Genomic DNA, 16692 nt, shown 5'->3' with positions numbered 1-16692 from the left:
CAAAACCACAATGAGGTACCACCTCACACCTGTCAGAGTATCTTCTTGCATATCCTTTAGAGCAGCACTTCTAGAAAGAAGTATCTCTATTCATATCCTTTGTTTCCTTCCTTAACCATCTCTTCTTAATACATTCCAATTAAATTTCTCCCCCCAGTATTTCACCGAAATTCCTCTTGTCAAAGTCACCAACACCTTCCCAACTGCCACATCCAAAGCCCAACTATGTGTTCTCATCATCTCAGCAGCAGCAGACTTAAGTGGGCACTCCCTCCTTGAAAGGTTTTCTCAAGACTAAACCATAGGGGTGTCTGGGTGGCTCAGTAGGTTAAGCATCCGACTTCGGCTCAGGTCATGACCTCACGGTTTGGGAGTTCGAGCCCCGCGCACTGGGCTCTGAGCTGACAGCTCAGAGCCTGGAGCCTGCTTTGGATTCTGTCTCCTCCTCTCTGCTCCTCCCCTGCTCGCACTCTCTCAAAAATAAACAAACATTAAAAAAGACTAAACTGTAAAGGTAAACCCATCTAATATTTTCTGGCTATGCAAATATTCCTCTTTGAATTATAAAAAACTGCCATATGAAACTTCTTGCTATACTTATTACTATAACGAGGCTACAGTGTTCTCTTTGTGAAACAGAAGATAACTGTCCTGTTCCCAGATTTAGTTGTTTCTAAACAACTGACTACTATGAAGCATATAACTGGCCTGTTCCCCTCTTTGAGCTTGTTGCTAAATTTAAAATCAAATTTGTGATTCACCACAAGTATAACACAAGATCTTACAGCATTACTTTAGTCTTTTCTAGAGTTTCATCTTGTATCTACTATTTTTCTCTCCATTTAAAAATTATTACCCACAACAGCATTTTTCTAAGCCATTTAAAATTATTTCAGTATCAAGCTCAGCATAAACATACAAATATAGTTGAAAACAAAAAAACCAACAATGACAGCATTAAAGTCAGTGGGGGAAGACACCCACTTTTGTCTTCCTGGAAGTTGCTTTTTCCCAGGCATCCTCTTCCCTCTTTCCTTCTGGCATTTCAGAAACTATCCCTTACTGCATCCTAGGCAAGGTGTTGTTTTGTGTTACTTATGCTACAAGTCCTCTCCTTTTAGATCCATTAATCAAGAATTGGCTGCAGGCCCTCTCTTCCTCCTTCCCCTTGGTCAGGTGTGAGGGGAGCAGGCGTGGCAGGCCCAAGGCCTATCTTCCAGGAGATCGGTTACATACAGGCAGATCCATTACTCAAATACAGATCTTCCTCCACTTACGATTTAGTGAGGTCCCAAAAAATCCCACTGTAAGCTGAAAATATCCTAAGTCAAAAATGAGCACCTGGGTGGCTCAGTCCGTTAAGCGTTTGACTTCGGCTCAGGTCATGATCTTGCGGTCTGTGAGTTCGAGCCCCGCGTCGGGCTCCGTGCTGACAGGTGAGCCTGGAGCCTGCTTCGGAGTCTGTGTCTCCCTCTGCCCCTCCCCTGCTCATGCTCTCTCACTGTCTCTTGAAAATAAATAATGTTAAAGAAAAATTTTTTAAAAAAATTGAGACATAATTGACGTGTAACATATGGTTTCAGGTGTACAAGATAATGCTTTGTTGTCTGTACACACGCTGATATGACCACCACCACGAGTCTCGTTAGCAACCATCACCACACAGGAACAATGTTTTTCTCTTCCGATGAGAACTTTTAAGAACTACTTACTCCCTTAGCAACCTTCAAACGTAGGATACGGTATTATCAGCTACAGTCACCATGATGTACCTCCCCAGGACATCTTTTTATAACTGGAGGTCTACCCCTTCTGGCCACCTTCGACCATGTAAGAGACTAATAATTAAACCGACGTTTAATTATTAAGGTGAATGGAATTTCGGCGAGTCTTGCATCTTGATTTGTTTGTTTGGTTTTTTTTAGATTCAAAGAAGCCAAACTTAGAATTGCACTCTGGGAAGCATTTTGCTTTCTCCCAACATGAAGTCACCTAAATCAAATTTATTAAGTAATATCAAATCTGGCATTTATAATAAATTTATACAACAGAATTAACTATAGAAATAATTATGTGAAAATTAATGTAACACATCAACAAAGTTTTATAATGTGAGACAGTGAGTGGAATATGGTATTCTGCCGTATTCTTTTTTCCTCGACAACACCTCCAAACCCACATTCTAGGTAGGTTATAAAAATAAGTGAAATATAGGGGTGCCCGGGTGGCTCAGTCGGTTGAGCGTCCGACTTCGGCTCAGGTCATGATCTCACAGCTCGTGGGTTCGAGCCCTGCAACGGGCTCTGGGCTGACAGCTCGGAGCCTGGAGCCCGCTTCAGATTCTGTGTCTCCTTCTCTCTCTGCCCCTCCCTTGCTTGTGCTCTGTCTCTGTCTTTCAAAAATGAATAAACATAAAAAAATTAAAAAAAAGTAAGTGAACTATAAAAAGACCAAAGACTTTTAAGGCAATCTTGACACCTATTTAGGAAGATCCTGTAATAATATTTGCTAATCTTCAAATTATGTTAGTCTACCATGATTTGACCCCAGTGACAAATCAGCATCTTCTTCTGACCCCTCTTGGTCTGTTCTGCCTTTTTTTCCTGCCCTAAGCATCACTTTCTGATCTGAGGGAAACTGTGCTTTCATGTTTCTTTGAGAGGTATTTCTATGCCCATGATTTCTCTTCTAAAGACTAAGGTTTTGTCAAACAATGAATGTATCTCAATTTAAGTGATAAAAATGTGGACAAATTCTCACAGGAGGGGGGAGCTGGTTGGCTCGGTCGGTTGAGCCCGACCGACTCTTGGTTTTAGCTCAGGTCAGGGACTCACAGCGCACGAGTGTGCACAGAGCCTGCTTTGGACATTCTCTTTCTCTCTCTCTCAAAATAAATAAATAAAACTTTAAAAGTATAATAAAAAAAATTCTCACAGTAACAGGCAATGACATCTAGGCCATGACTGCCACCTGGACAAAAGGGATTATAAAACACCACTGACTCTAAAATGTATCCCAATTTCAGATACGTTAAAATGTAAAAAAAAAAAAAAAAAAGTGTCCTAGACAGAATGAAATACAATATAAGTACCAGAGTGCTGACACTCTAATTAATTCCACTTTAATAAGGATTTTTAAAGTTATCAGATATTTTAACAAATTAAATGCTATGAGTCAGAATATAAAAAATAGTTTCTGAGCTTAAAGGCTAACGTTGTTAGACTAGACACTAGATTTTCTCATAAGAAAATGCAAATGCTAATTGAAGGCACAAACAAAACATTATGAAAAGTTAAGGAAAGGAGGTATTAAAGTAGGCTTCAAGATCATCATCTCCATGGATATAATTAGGATAGCCAGAAGGAGGGATTCCTAATGATTAACAGGAACTGATAAAACAGAAACTACTAATTATCATGGATGTCAAAATTTGAAACTTAAAGGCATGAAAAACCAGACTGTTCTGAGAAAGTTAAAAGTTTCTAAGAGCTAATGCTGTTTTGTACTGCAAATTGCTAAAAGATTAATATTGCTGCAGTCTACCTTACACCATTGAAAATGCTCTATCACAAATCTAAGGTGAGGTAGGATTAAAAGGCACTTTTTTTTTTTTTTTTTTCTCAACGTTTATTTATTTTTGGGACAGAGAGAGACAGAGCATGAACGGGGGAGGGGCAGAGAGAGAGGGAGACACAGAATCGGAAACAGGCTCCAGGCTCTGAGCCATCAGCCCAGAGCCCGACGCGGGGCTCGAACTCCCGGACCGCGAGATCGTGACCTGGCTGAAGTCGGACGCTTAACCGACTGCGCCACCCAGGCGCCCCTAAAAGGCACTTTTAATATCATTCCAGAAATATAGGTCAAGATTACTAAATGGGATCTAAACAAAAAATCACATCCACACACACATCACTTCTAAGATATGTTCATGTGTAAGGCATTTCATCATGCATGAAAGATATTCATATGAACCCATCTTCAAAGTGTTTTTTTGGGGTGCCTGGGTGGCTTAGTCAGTCAAGCATCCAACTTCAGCTCAGGTCATGATCTCACAGTTCATGACTTCGAGCCCCGCGTCAGGGTCTCTGCTGTCAGCACAGAACCGACTTCAGATCCTCTGTTCCCCCCCTCTCTGCCCCTCCCCTGCTCATGTGCACTCTCTTCTCAAAACGTTTCTTTCTTCTAATTTCTTTTTACTTAAATAAAAGCAAGCAAATTAAAACATCAAGAGAGGAAAATGTATTTCAAAAAACGTCAATAAAGAGAAATGAGAATTATTGAGAAAGAAATTAATGAGAAATCATTAAAATCAGACCTGACAACTAAATCATAATCGCAATTACGCAAGAAAACAACACATGACCTCAATGTACATAATAACTTCTCCCCTGAGAAGATCAAGGTGATTCTCCCACACAACAAGCCACATTTTTCATAAACCTTGAAACTATAAGTTTCTTATAGTATGGTTTTAAAATGTGTATTTTCTGAACTGCAACACCAATTTCTGGTCCACAAGACTGGTTTTCATATTGGTAATTTTCTCATTAAAAATATAAGCTTTATTGGAAAACTCAAGGGCATTATAATACCTGATGTATGCTGAACTCTAAAAAGATGACTAGTTTAACAATCTAAGATTGTTTTCAAGTTTTAGTAGCAGAGCACTACCTTCTACATAGAAGGCAGATATAAAAGGGATCTCTGAAAGGCTGCCCATTTGATTCTCTTCTGGGTCTTGAGAAGTCTCTCTGATAGAAAATGGCTAGAAGCCATAGCTCCTAGAGTCAGACCAAATACTAACTGCATTGTGTCCTAGGGCTCCTGAAACAAAATGCCACAAACTGAGTGGTTTATATACCAGAAATTTATTGTGTCACAGGTCTGGAGGCCAGAAGCCTGAGATGGAGGGGTCCACAGGCCATGCTCCCTCTGAAGGCATCTCTCCAGCTCGTGGCAGCATAATTCCGGTCTTCACATGACGTTCTCCCTTTGTATGCACCTAAATTTCCCCCTTTTCATAAGGACATACTGTATCAGGGGCCCAACCTACTCCAATACGATCTCTTCTTGATTTTATCTAATTAAATCTACAACAATCCTGTTTCCAAATAAGATCTGAGGTAATGGAGGTCAGGACTTCAACATGTGCATTTTGCGGGGACACAGTTCAACTCAAGAGTCCACCCTATGGTCCTCCAAAATTCACGTGCTTTCACATGCAAAATGCACTCTCCTCATCCTTGACCTCCTCCAAAGTTCTAATCAGCCCAGCAGCCACCTTAAGTCCAACGTCTTATCTAAATACAATCAACTAAGTCCTAAATCTCATCATGTAAATTCTCCCAATCACTTCTGGGTGAGACTCAGGGTATGACTTTCTTGGGGTGAAAGTCTACTTGTTCTGTAAACCTATGAAACTAGTCAAGTTATGTTTTCAAAATACAACGAGGGGACACACACAGGACAGACTTCACCATTTGAAAAGAGAGATCCAAGACATGGGTCCCAGGCATGTCTGAAATTTAGAGCAAACCGGATTTTACGGTTTGAGAATAATCCTCTGTGGCTGGGTGCTTTGTGCTTCCGAAATTGTTCTGGTCTTTTCTGGAAAGATAACATGTCTGCAGCTGGACAGCTCCATCAACCTGTTTCTTGCCTGTGCCTGAAGAACTGGACAAGTCCTTCTTTTCACTTCATGGCTCTCTGCTCCCTTCAGTCTAACCCTGGCAGCCTTTTTGCTAAGCTGATTGACTGGATTCTGGAGTAACACACCTAATCTCGTCAGCAAATGGTTGTCGAGCCACATGCTTAGTTTTCTCTGCAGAGCGTCCTTCTCATTTGTTTACAATCTAGACCTGCCCACAGCTTTCCAAGTCTTCAAGTTCCGGTCCTTTTGTGTAATAATTTCTTCCTTAATTTCTCTCTCTCTCTTCTCAAATTTTACTACGTACAGCAAGGAGAAACTGGACCATGACTTCAACTCTCTGCTAGAAATCTGCTCAACTGAATATCCAATTTTATCGCTCACAATTTCTACTTGTCCCAAAATAGTAGAACACGATTTGGCCAAGTGCCACTTTATCACAGGAACTGCCTCTGCTCCAGTTTCCATTACCGTGTTCCTCTCTCCATCTGAGACCTCACCAGAAGCACCCATGACATTCACATTTGTAGCAACAGTCTCTGCGAGGCAATCTAGGCCACTGCCGTCACGTGCCCCAAAACTCTTCCTGCCTCTACCCAGTAACCAATTCCGAAGCCACTTCCACGGTTCCAGATACTTGTTACAGCAGCATCCTAATCACCAGTCCCCAAATCTGTGGGTTCTCCAGAGAATGGGACCAATAAGATATTCATATATCCTATATGTATAAAGGGAAAAAGAGAGACAGAGGGAGTGAGGGGTTTATTTTAAGGAATTAGTTCATGAGATTGTGGGCAACAGCAAATCAAAAACCTGTGGGGCAGGCTAGAATTTCTGGTAAGAGACTGGAAATTCAGGCAAGGTTTCTATGTTGCCTGGGGGAGATCAAATTCTTTCTGAGGAAACCTCAGCTTTGTTCTTAAGGCGTCCACTGATTGGATTACATTCCACACTATGGAGAGTAATCTGCTTTACTGAACAGTCTACTGATTTAAATGTGAATCACATCTAAAAAAACTCCTCCACAGTAATATCTAGACTAATGTTTAACCAAACAACTGAGCACCATAGCCTTGCCAAGTTGACACATAAAATTAATGATCACTCTGACCTCACTAATTTTCTTGCCGTCATTATTGTTATCAGTCTCAATAATATAAACATGACAATTTCAACAATGTTCGTAACTTCTTTATTTTTTTGACTACAATGAAAATATTCCTTTTTTAGTTTGTTTATTTATTTTGAGAGAGAGCCCGTTAGGGGGAGGGGCAAAGAGAGGGAAAGAGAATCCCAAGCAGGCTCAGCACTGTCAGCATGGAGCCTGACACGGGGCTTGATCCCACAGAACCGTGAGATCATGACCTGAGCCCGAACCAAGAGTCAGATGCGTAACTGACTGAGCCACCCAAGCACCCCTACAATGAAAATATTCTAAACCTTAATTACTGGTTTCCATAATACCAGGAATGTTACAAAGAGAAATAATTAATTCCATGAGAAACCTCTGGTGGAGAAGGGTGTACCTTGCAACCTTGGAAATGTACACTGAACAAACATTTAATGAACACCTTTTAAGTGCCAGGCCCTGAGTTCAGCACTAGAGAGACAACATGTGAGAAAAGCTCACTTTGCTCAGTTCTTTTACTCCTTGATAACAACTAACTGAAGAAACACAAAGGACACGCTGGACCGTACCGAGTGCCCACATATCCTCTCCAACGCATAGAACGCCAATATGCAATCCATCTGGTACCATTTGTAACAAGTGGTCAAATGGAGGTTTTCCTGTCCCTTGAAACCTGGGTCAAACACTCTTGAACTCCACAGGAGTCATCGATTGTCTCAGCGCCTAATCTACCCTCCTCCGTCCTGCTTTGTGATGCTGGAACAGAACCCCCTGCAGACTTTTCCCCTTGGTCGGCTAGAACAGTTTTAATCTCAGTCAACAGAGAGCACTGGAGTGACATTGCAAGAAAGCGGAGGCCGGAAGCCTTCTGCCTCTTTTATTCTGAGCTGGAGCCCAGCAGCCCTCATAGACCAGCCAGGGCCATTTCCAATCAACTCCAGTAGGCAGGTGCAGTAGCTCTGGCTACGCCGTACTCAGGCCAGACGCTTCCCGGCAGGTGGGCAGCTTCCCAACAGCTCTACAGGCGGACTCCGTGGCCGCTCTTGTGGGGGGTGGCATCAGGCCAACACACAACCCACCAGGCCACCTCTGATGGGCACTGAGGAGGGCACCTGTTGGGATGAGCTCTGCGTGTTGTACGGAAACCAATTTGACAATAAAGTTGATATTAAAAAAAAAAAAAAAGAGTAGCTCCAGGTGCTACTTCTGCGGGAGCTCTGGCCACACCCTCGGGCCACATCCCTCATTCAGTGGGTTGAATCTAGAGACCAGTTCCAGCCCCCATACACCTTCCAGCAATGACAAGCTTCTTCCAAAGACTGGCTCTGGCCTGTGCCATCCGGCCAGAGCTACCAATAGTGGTCTTTATATTTTTGTGGTAGCCAAGTCCTCTTCAAAGAGGCTAAATCTCAGCTCAACCCCTCAGGGTTGGAGGGGAGTTTTCCCAAATCCTTAGTTCCTTCTACACTGTCTAGTCTCCTTTCACTTACAGGTAGTAGCTACTTTTTGACACCTGCTACTTCCGGACCTCTTAAAGTCCTTCTTTCCTCTTTTAGCAGTCAACCTTCTTTTACCAGGTCATTCTTTATATTAAATGTCGCCTTTCAAATAACTGGTTTAAGTTTCTGTCTCCTAACTGGACCCTGACAGAGATAAATCCTACCTTTAATTTTAATCGTTAACTGTTCAAAACCATTCCAGGAATTAATATACTAGTATTAAAATGTTCATACTACTTGGGTAGCTCAGTTAAGCATGCGACTCTTGATTTCAGCTCAGGTCTTGATTTCAGGGTCATGCATTCAAGCCCTGGGTTGGGCTTTGAGCTGGGAGTAAAGCCTACTTAAAAAAAAAACGTCCATAGTACCCAAGTGATTTACAGATTCAATGTAATCCCTATCAAAATCCCAATGGCATTCTTTACAGAAATGGAAAAAAAATGCTGAAGTTCATATAGAACTACAAAAGATTCTGAAAAGTCAAAACAATCTTGACCAAGAAGAACAAACCTGGAGGCATCACACTTACTGATTTCAAGATATACTACAATGCATAGTAATCAAAAAAAATGTGATAGTCCCAAAAAAATAGACATATGGAACAGAACAGAGCCCCAAAATAAGAATACACGATGGAAAAGGACAGTCTCTTTAACAAATGGTATTAGGAAAACTGGATATTTGTATGCAGAAAAATGAAACTGGATGCTTATCTCACATCATATATGGAAATTAACCACAGTGGATTAAAGACTTAAATGTAAGATCCCAAAGAGTAGAACTACTAGAGGAAAACATAGGGAAAAACGCTTCTTGACAGTGGTCTGGGTGATGATTTTCTGGATATGTGACCAAAAGCACAGGCAACAAAAGCAAAAATTATCATGTGGGATTGCATCAAACTTGAAAAAACAAAAACAAAAAAGCTTATGCAGAGTGAGGCACCTGGGTGGCTTAGTTGGTTAAGCATCCGACTCTTGATTTTGGCTCAGGTCATGATCTCAATAATCGTCGTGAGGTTGAGACCTGCATTGGGGCTCTGCACTAACAGTGAAGAGTTTGCTTGGGATTCTCCCTCTCCCTCTGCTCCCCCCCCCCCACCCCTGCTTATGCAAGTGCTTGCTCTGTCTCAAAAAAAAAAAAAAAAAAAAAAAAAAAGCTTATAAAGAGCAAAGAGAAACCACGGACTGAAAGACAACCTACAGAATGGGAGAAAATTTTTGCAAACCATACATCTGATAAGACATTAATAACCAAAATATAAATGGAACTCAAACTAAATGACCGTAGAAATAAATAAAATAACCAGATTAAAAAATGGGCAAAGGACATGAACAGACATTTTTGGAGACATACAAAAGACAAACATATATATGAAAAGGTGCTCAACATCATGAATCATCAGGAAAATGCAAATCAAAACTTCTACAAGGTATCACCTCACATCTGTCAGTAATAGCTATTACCAACAAGACAAAAGATAACAAGTCATGAAAAGGAGGTGAAGAAAAGAAAACCCTTCTACACTGTTGGCTAGGAAAGTAAAGTGGGACAGGCATTATGAAAAACAATACAGAGGGTCCTCAGGACATTAAAAACAGAACTACCATATGGTCCCGCAGTACTACTTCTGGGTACGTACCTGAAGGAAATGAAATCAGTATTGTGAAGACATATCTGCACTCCCACATTCATTGCGGCATTATTTACAATAACCAACTGTCCATCAACGGCTGAAAGGAAAAGATGCGATGTGCATGTACACACACACAGGAATATTATTCAGCCTTGAAAAAGGAAATCTTGCTACCCAACAATAAAGATGAGAATGGAAGATATGTTAAGTGAAATAAGCCAGGTACAGAAAGACGAATGCTACATGGTCTCACTTATATGTGAAATCTAAAATAGTTGAATAGAAGAACAGAGGAGAATGGTGGTTGCCCGAGGTTGGGGGAAGTGGGAAGATGTTGGTCACAGGATAATAGTTTCGGTTAAACAAGATGAATAAGTCCTAGAGATCTAACATACACTATGGCAACTGCAATTAACAATTTGTTTTAGGATAAATCTTAAGTGTTCTCATCACACACATACTCTATGGTAACTAGGTGAGGTGATGGGTATGTTAATTAACTCGTTACGGTGACCATTTCACAATGTATAAAAAAACACATCAAGTTGTACACCTTAGGGGTGCCTGGGTGGCTTCATTGGTTAAGCCTCGACTTCGGCTCAGATCATGATCTTGCGGCTCGTGGGTTCGAGCCCCGTGTCAGACTCTGTGCTGACAGCTCAGAGACTGGAGACTTGCTCCGGATTCTGTGTCTCCCTCTCTCTCTCTGCCCCTCTTGGGCTCATGCTCTGTCTCTCTCAAAAATAAATAAATGTTTAAAAAAAAAAAAAAAGGAAGTGAATCACTTTTACTGGAAGTGTATCTGAGTAGTGATGGGTTAGAGTATTACCACAACGGGCTTTGAGTATCAAAATTTTCTAATGTGGGTTTTATCCTAGGCAGAATGAGGCACCAATGGTTACTGAAGAAGGGTACGCTATGTGGTTAAAAAGTCATTCTTTGTAAGATTAACCTAAAGGTTGCAAACAGAATGAAATAAGAGACTGAGAACAGAGAGAGGGGTGCCTGGGTGGCTCAGTCGGTTAAGCATCTGACTTCAGCTCAGGTCACGATCTCACAGTTCATGAGTTCGAGCCCTGCGTTGGGCTCTGTGCTGACAGCTCAGAGCCTGCAGCCTGTTAAGGATTCTGTCTCCCTCTCTTTCTCTCTGCCCCTTTTCTGCTCAAGCTCTGTCTCTGTGTCAAAAATAAACATTAAAAAAAAATTTTTTAAAAAAGAGCTGAGAACAGAGAGAAACCAATGATGAATAATAAATTGAATCCTTGGCACCAGAAGAACTAACAAAAATGCCATAAAATACCACAAGACAGATCCTCCCACCTATGATCAGAAATGGTAAGAGGATAGGAAAGTTACTGAACTTGTTATCCATATGGCATCTTAACTTAATACAAGTCAAAATATCATTTATCAATGCTTAATTTTAATTCACACGGCCTGTCTTCCTCTCTTTCTTTGTATCTGACCGTTCCTTGGGTTTTTCATTAGAAAGGTAAAATGTAGGGGTGCGTGGGTAGCTCAGTCGTGATCTCACGGTTCCTGAGTTTGAGCCCCGCATCGGGCTCTGTGCTGACAGCTCAGAGCCTGGAGCCTGCTTAAGATTCTGTGTCTCCCTCTCTCTCTGCCCACCCCCAAACTGCCCCCCTCTGTCTCTCTCTCAAAAATAAATAAACATTAAAAAAATTTTTTTAAACAGAAGAGACCCTTAAAAAAAAGATATAAGGTAAACCTAACAAAGAATACGATTTCTAATTTTCAAAGCAACGCATACACTAAAACTTATTAAAAGTACATAAAATATCTAAGAAGTAGTACTTTTTCAAATATTTACCGGGCAGTTTTACACTGAAGTAGGGAACTTTGTCCCTTAAACGTGGAGGTTTCAGAAGAAACGTCTTTTGCTTAGTACTTAGAGTCTACCGAAGATTAAGGTTCATAATCATGTAATACTGTTCCCCAGAGGTGATGATAAAATCTGGAAATCATCAACCTGCTAATTTTTATGGTTGGCACTTTTACGGTTAAAAAAAAAAAAAGTCATCTATTAGGACAACTTCACCACGCTACGCAGAGAACCAGTCGTAAAGGATTTAGTTACAAAGGTTAACAAAGGTACGTGTGGGGTGAGTCCCTGGAAACACACCCCCTGAACCTCTGAGCAACACCAGCAAGAAGGGAGGGAGCGCGGGCAAGGTGTAGTGAGAAATCCACAAACCAAGACACGCCCACACCCATCGTCTCTATTCGCGTCTCGGGCTTTAGGTGTCCGTGCGGCTTTCGCGGGATTCCCCCCGCAGGGGCTGAGCGGCCCGTCGTCGGCCTCGATGCCCTCGGGCGCGCGCGGCGGGGGCCGCGGCTGGAAAGGAGCGCCTCCCACCCGTCCGGGGCCTTCCGCGGCGGCGCCCCTAACGTTGACTCCGGAAGAGGAGCCGGGGCCGCCCGCGGCAGCCCCCACTCTCCACCGCCGGGAGTCCGAGGAGGGAGGAGCTTGGTGGGGTTGGCGAAAAGGACCGGTCCCGTACCTGCGCTAAGACGGTGAGCCTGCCTTCGGGCGCCGCGACGTTCACGCGGCCGTGGTACCATGCCACTGCTGTGCCTGCCAGGGCCACGCCGGCCACTGCCGCCGCCAAGGGGCTGGGGCCCGGCAAAGCCCGCCGGCCGGCGGAGAGCCCACGCCGCAGTCGGCCGCCCCAGGCCGTCAGCCGAGCGCTTCTTACCGCAGCCGCCGCCATCTTTGCGGAAGCGCCCCATCCATCACCGAGTCCCGGGCCGCCGCCGCCGCCGCCTCGTCGCACGACTCGAGAACTCCCGCGCGGCCACGGGTCTCGCGAGAGCCGCACGGCCTCCGTCCAGCCTCCGGAGCCTGCCTTCCGCGGGCGGCTGCGGCCGCGCAGCTCGGAGCGGCGGTAGGGGAGCGTGTGCGAGGGAGCCGGGTAACTGGAAAGGGGTCCGAACAGAACCCCAAGTGGCCTCCGCCGTCGAGAACGAGATAGCTCCCCTATTGTGTAGGGAGGTCCTACGGTTTTCGGAAGGAAAACGTGTCTTTCACTAGGGAGAAGCCGCTGTTTGGTGGGCGCTGCGGGCTTGAGGGGAAAGCACGGACGGGTGAGCCGGGCACTGCGGACAATACCTGTGATCGAGTGTGTGGTTTGCCTTTCTGATGGGCCTGAGCTTAGCAGTGGAAGCCCATCCCCGAAGAAGTTGGGGCGTGTAACTGAAAAACCTTGCATAGCCCTTAACGCTACATCTGTTTTAAATTCCACGAGCCTACGCGTGTTAAGAATTTCTTCAAACTACTTGTATCATTATTCTGAAATCCACAGACGCTGCAGTTACTTTCCCACGGGCCATTTCAAATAACATCAATTAGCTCGCTCAGCTTCTAGTAAACAAAAGTGTTTAAAGCAAGTTTTTTTTTTTCTTTTTAATGTGAGCGTGTTCTCTTATGTCACTTTAATAGCTTAAGCAAACTCTAAACTTATTTTTTCAGTTGTGGCAAAATGCGCACAGCGCTACCGTCTTAACCGTTTTTAAATACACACTTCATTGGTGTTGGGACATTCACGTTGTTGGGCAACCATCGCTACCGTCCGTCTCCGGAACTGCTTTCATCTTGCAAAACTGGCAAACCTAAAAAATAGCATCTTCCCCATCTGTCTTGTTCATCCTCCCTATTCTTGTATTCTTGACTGCTCTTTCGTTTTTGCCACATCATATCCTCTCCCAGCCTGCTCACCCTGATGGGGTATTTTCTAATGAACTCGCAAACAGAGCCGCTCTATTTCAGGCAATCAGCATTTGCTGAATGTGGAATTTAAATTCTGTCCCAGTGAAGTGTTTGATAGCTGTCGTCCCACCTGGGACCAAGTCAGATGCATCAGGACACCTGCCCGACGTCACTGTCATCAGCGATGTTTTCCCCTGTGCAGGCTTGGGACAAAAAGCCTCGGTCCTGGTTGTTGCGACGGTCAGAAGAGACGATTTAGCCGAGGCTCGTGCCTTTAGCAGAGGCCTTTGTTTCGTAGCCTCCGACCCTCCGTTCTTTGGTCTTTACTTTGCAGAGCACGTTTCCTTAATAAGCTTGCTTCAGCCTCTGAAGCGTTCCAAGTAGAAGCTTTACTTGGATATGCAGTAACTTGCAGCCAAAATGGTGCCAAGGTCCCGACCACATAGTCACTGTCACCTTGAAGTTTGTGAAACCAACAAAAAAACAGGTGCCACAGCGAGTCTGATTTGACCACTGAATTCTCAGGTCGTTTTGTCGCGATCTGCCCTCAGTTCCTGCTCCCTTTTCCTTCGCCAGCTTGTCCAAATCTGCAGTCAGAGCTTCCTCACTGTCCCCCGGCTGCTGAAACCACTTTCCCTGCGCCTTCCCAGGCAAGCAGGCGGTAGATGAGACTCATCACACCGAGATTTGTGAGCCAGACCACACGGTCAGAATCCTGGCTGTGCCAGGATGATCACTGTGACTTGGGGCAAATTAACTTAATTTCTCTGAGTCTCGGTTTTCTCCACTGTAAACAACTCTGCCATGGTTTGGCATTGGGGGATGAAATGAGACATTCTGTAGAAAGTCCACAAATGGCCGGCACGTTGTAGACTCACCACACTGTCAGTTTATCTTCTTCAACTTCTGGGTGATTCCTGCCCTCTGATCATAAATGAACTTGACGGAGACCTTACCTTCTGCTTACCTTGCGCTATACTCTTGGTTTCCAGAAACCATGGTTAAAATGGTAGTGTTAGGTATATACATACTAATTCCCACTGTTCCTCTACCTATTTATTTTTTTTTATTTAAAAAACATTTCTTTTTTAACATTTATTTATTTTTGAGACAGAGAGAGAGAGAGAGACAGCATGAACAGGGGAGGGTCAGAGAAAGAGGGAGACACAGAATCTGAAACAGGCTCCAGGCTCTGAGCGGTCAGCACAGAGCCCGACGCGGGGCTCCAACTCACGGACCGCGAGATCATGACCCGAGCCGAAATCGGACGTTTAACCGACTGGGCCACCCAGGCACCCCTCCTCCACCTATGTAATGAAACCCCACATCTATTACTTAGTCATGGCTCCGAGCCCCAAATATTCCCATTGCGCATTCCCATTGGAACATTGGGCATATTTAAAGACGTTCTATTTGACCCACAGTTTGACATCCTCCAGGGCAAGGCTATCTTATTTTTCTGTTTCCTCAGCACCTAGCACAATGCCCAGTACGTATTAGACATTCAGTGAATGAATATATGAATAAGTGAAAAAAATAGATGGCAGAAATGAAACTCTGGTGTGCCTATTTCCATTGAGTATCAAACATCAGAAATCTATATAATTTATTTTCCAAGACAAAAAATTCATTTAAATTATTTTTGCTGAAAATCTTTGAATGTACTTGGAAAATTGTGCTTTGTAATTAGGTTTTTTTTTTTTTTTTTTTTGTACTGTGTGCCCAGGCCTGTAGAATTCTCATTAAGATTTAATGTATTCAAACTTTTCTTTTGCAGAGGAAACAAATTCTTATAATAGAACCAATTTCTAGCCGACTAACCATTCTAAGTATGAAATCTTCCCTGGCAGCTGTTGACATTTGTCTAAGTGCATTGACTATATTGGTCTTTTTAGGCTCCAGCTTTGTTCGTTTCTTCATCACCAGCTGTAGAGAAAAATATACATCCTTGGCTGGGATGTATTTTCAACCACGTAGTTTATAAACTGATCCCCAAATAAGGAACTGCTTCTAAAACTATAAGATCTATGCTGCTTAAAATGATAATTGGAGAAAAACAGAATAGAAACACTGGTAGCTCCAAAATTATTTTTTAAAATTATTTATTTATTTTGAGAGAGAGCGCGTGCGTGTGCACATGCAGGAGAGGGGCAGAAAAGGAGGGAGCGAGAGACGTGGGGCTCAAACTCATGATCATTATGAGATCATGACGGGATCGTGACCTGAGCTGAAATCAAGAGTCGGGTGGCTTAACCTGCTGAGCCCCCCAGGCACCCCCCAAAAGAACACTTTTCATTCACTTTGTGCTTTTTTTCTGAAGGAGGGACATAAGTTATAGGACAGAGAAACTATTCTCAAGGAACTTTGCTTTTACCGGAGGCCAGGCCTGAATTGAAAACAATGCAAGATGGCATTTGACTGTTAACACCAAGGAGGAGGAGTGTGGTTGGCTACAGTGGTCAACTAGGAAAGAGAGGAAGCCTAATCTGGAACTCGGAAAGTGAGAAAGGTTTGCATAGATAGGATCCTCAGAGATCGGAGTAGGGTTGTGAGCATGGGAGAAAACTAGGTACAGTGTGTGTTAGCATGGTTTGGAGCAGAACTGGTTTAGGGGTGACTCTGAGTGGCTTGAGGGCCACAAGGGGTTCTGCAGTATTTCCAGCAATATGTGGGACAGTTGTCAGCTTTCTTGACCCTCTACAGGTTTGTCTTTGGGGTGCTTATACCTCTTTTCCAGTATCTCTGCCCCCACCCCCCTTAGTGCCTGATCAGACTTTGCATGTGAGACGCTACCCAAGTGATTGCCTTCTGCCTGCCCAGATTTTATCCTGGTCTTTCTCACCCATTATCCCATCTGCTTCTCTAAATTATTTTCCTTCCCATCTACAATCAAAAGTTTGATTTTCTCTGGGTTGTTGGTCTTGAACAAAAGAGATCAACCAGCTTTTCTTATTGAAGACATTTACTCTATTGTATGTCCATTTTAAAAGACAAGGTTAACTGAAATGAATCTTTGATCTTAGCGTGTTTAGGGAAGATAAATAAAACTTGCTC

At 43.3% G+C, this 16692-nt stretch overlaps 1 protein-coding gene and 1 long non-coding RNA gene across 2 annotated transcripts in view; one reads left to right on the top strand and one right to left on the bottom strand.

Annotated features, from left to right (window-relative positions):
• MICU2 (mitochondrial calcium uptake 2) overlaps positions 1–12694 on the bottom strand; it is a 143538-nt gene extending 130844 nt beyond the window's left edge. The window contains exon 1 of the mRNA XM_025924896.2: positions 12434–12694. Within this exon, the coding sequence (XP_025780681.1) occupies positions 12434–12643 (210 nt within the window). The 5' untranslated portion in view covers positions 12644–12694. The remainder of the gene's footprint in view (positions 1–12433) is intronic.
• The window catches only part of LOC112860872 (uncharacterized), a 53359-nt gene continuing 48732 nt past the window's right edge, over positions 12066–16692 (top strand). The window contains exon 1 of the long non-coding RNA XR_015254125.1: positions 12066–12446. This is a non-coding gene — a long non-coding RNA (uncharacterized LOC112860872). The remainder of the gene's footprint in view (positions 12447–16692) is intronic.

This window comes from Puma concolor, chromosome A1, assembly GCF_028749965.1.
Source record: "Puma concolor isolate L17-30 chromosome A1, mPumCon1.1.hap2, whole genome shotgun sequence".
NCBI classification, from domain to species: domain Eukaryota; kingdom Metazoa; phylum Chordata; class Mammalia; order Carnivora; family Felidae; genus Puma; species Puma concolor.
This window is presented reverse-complemented; position numbering and strand designations above follow the sequence as displayed.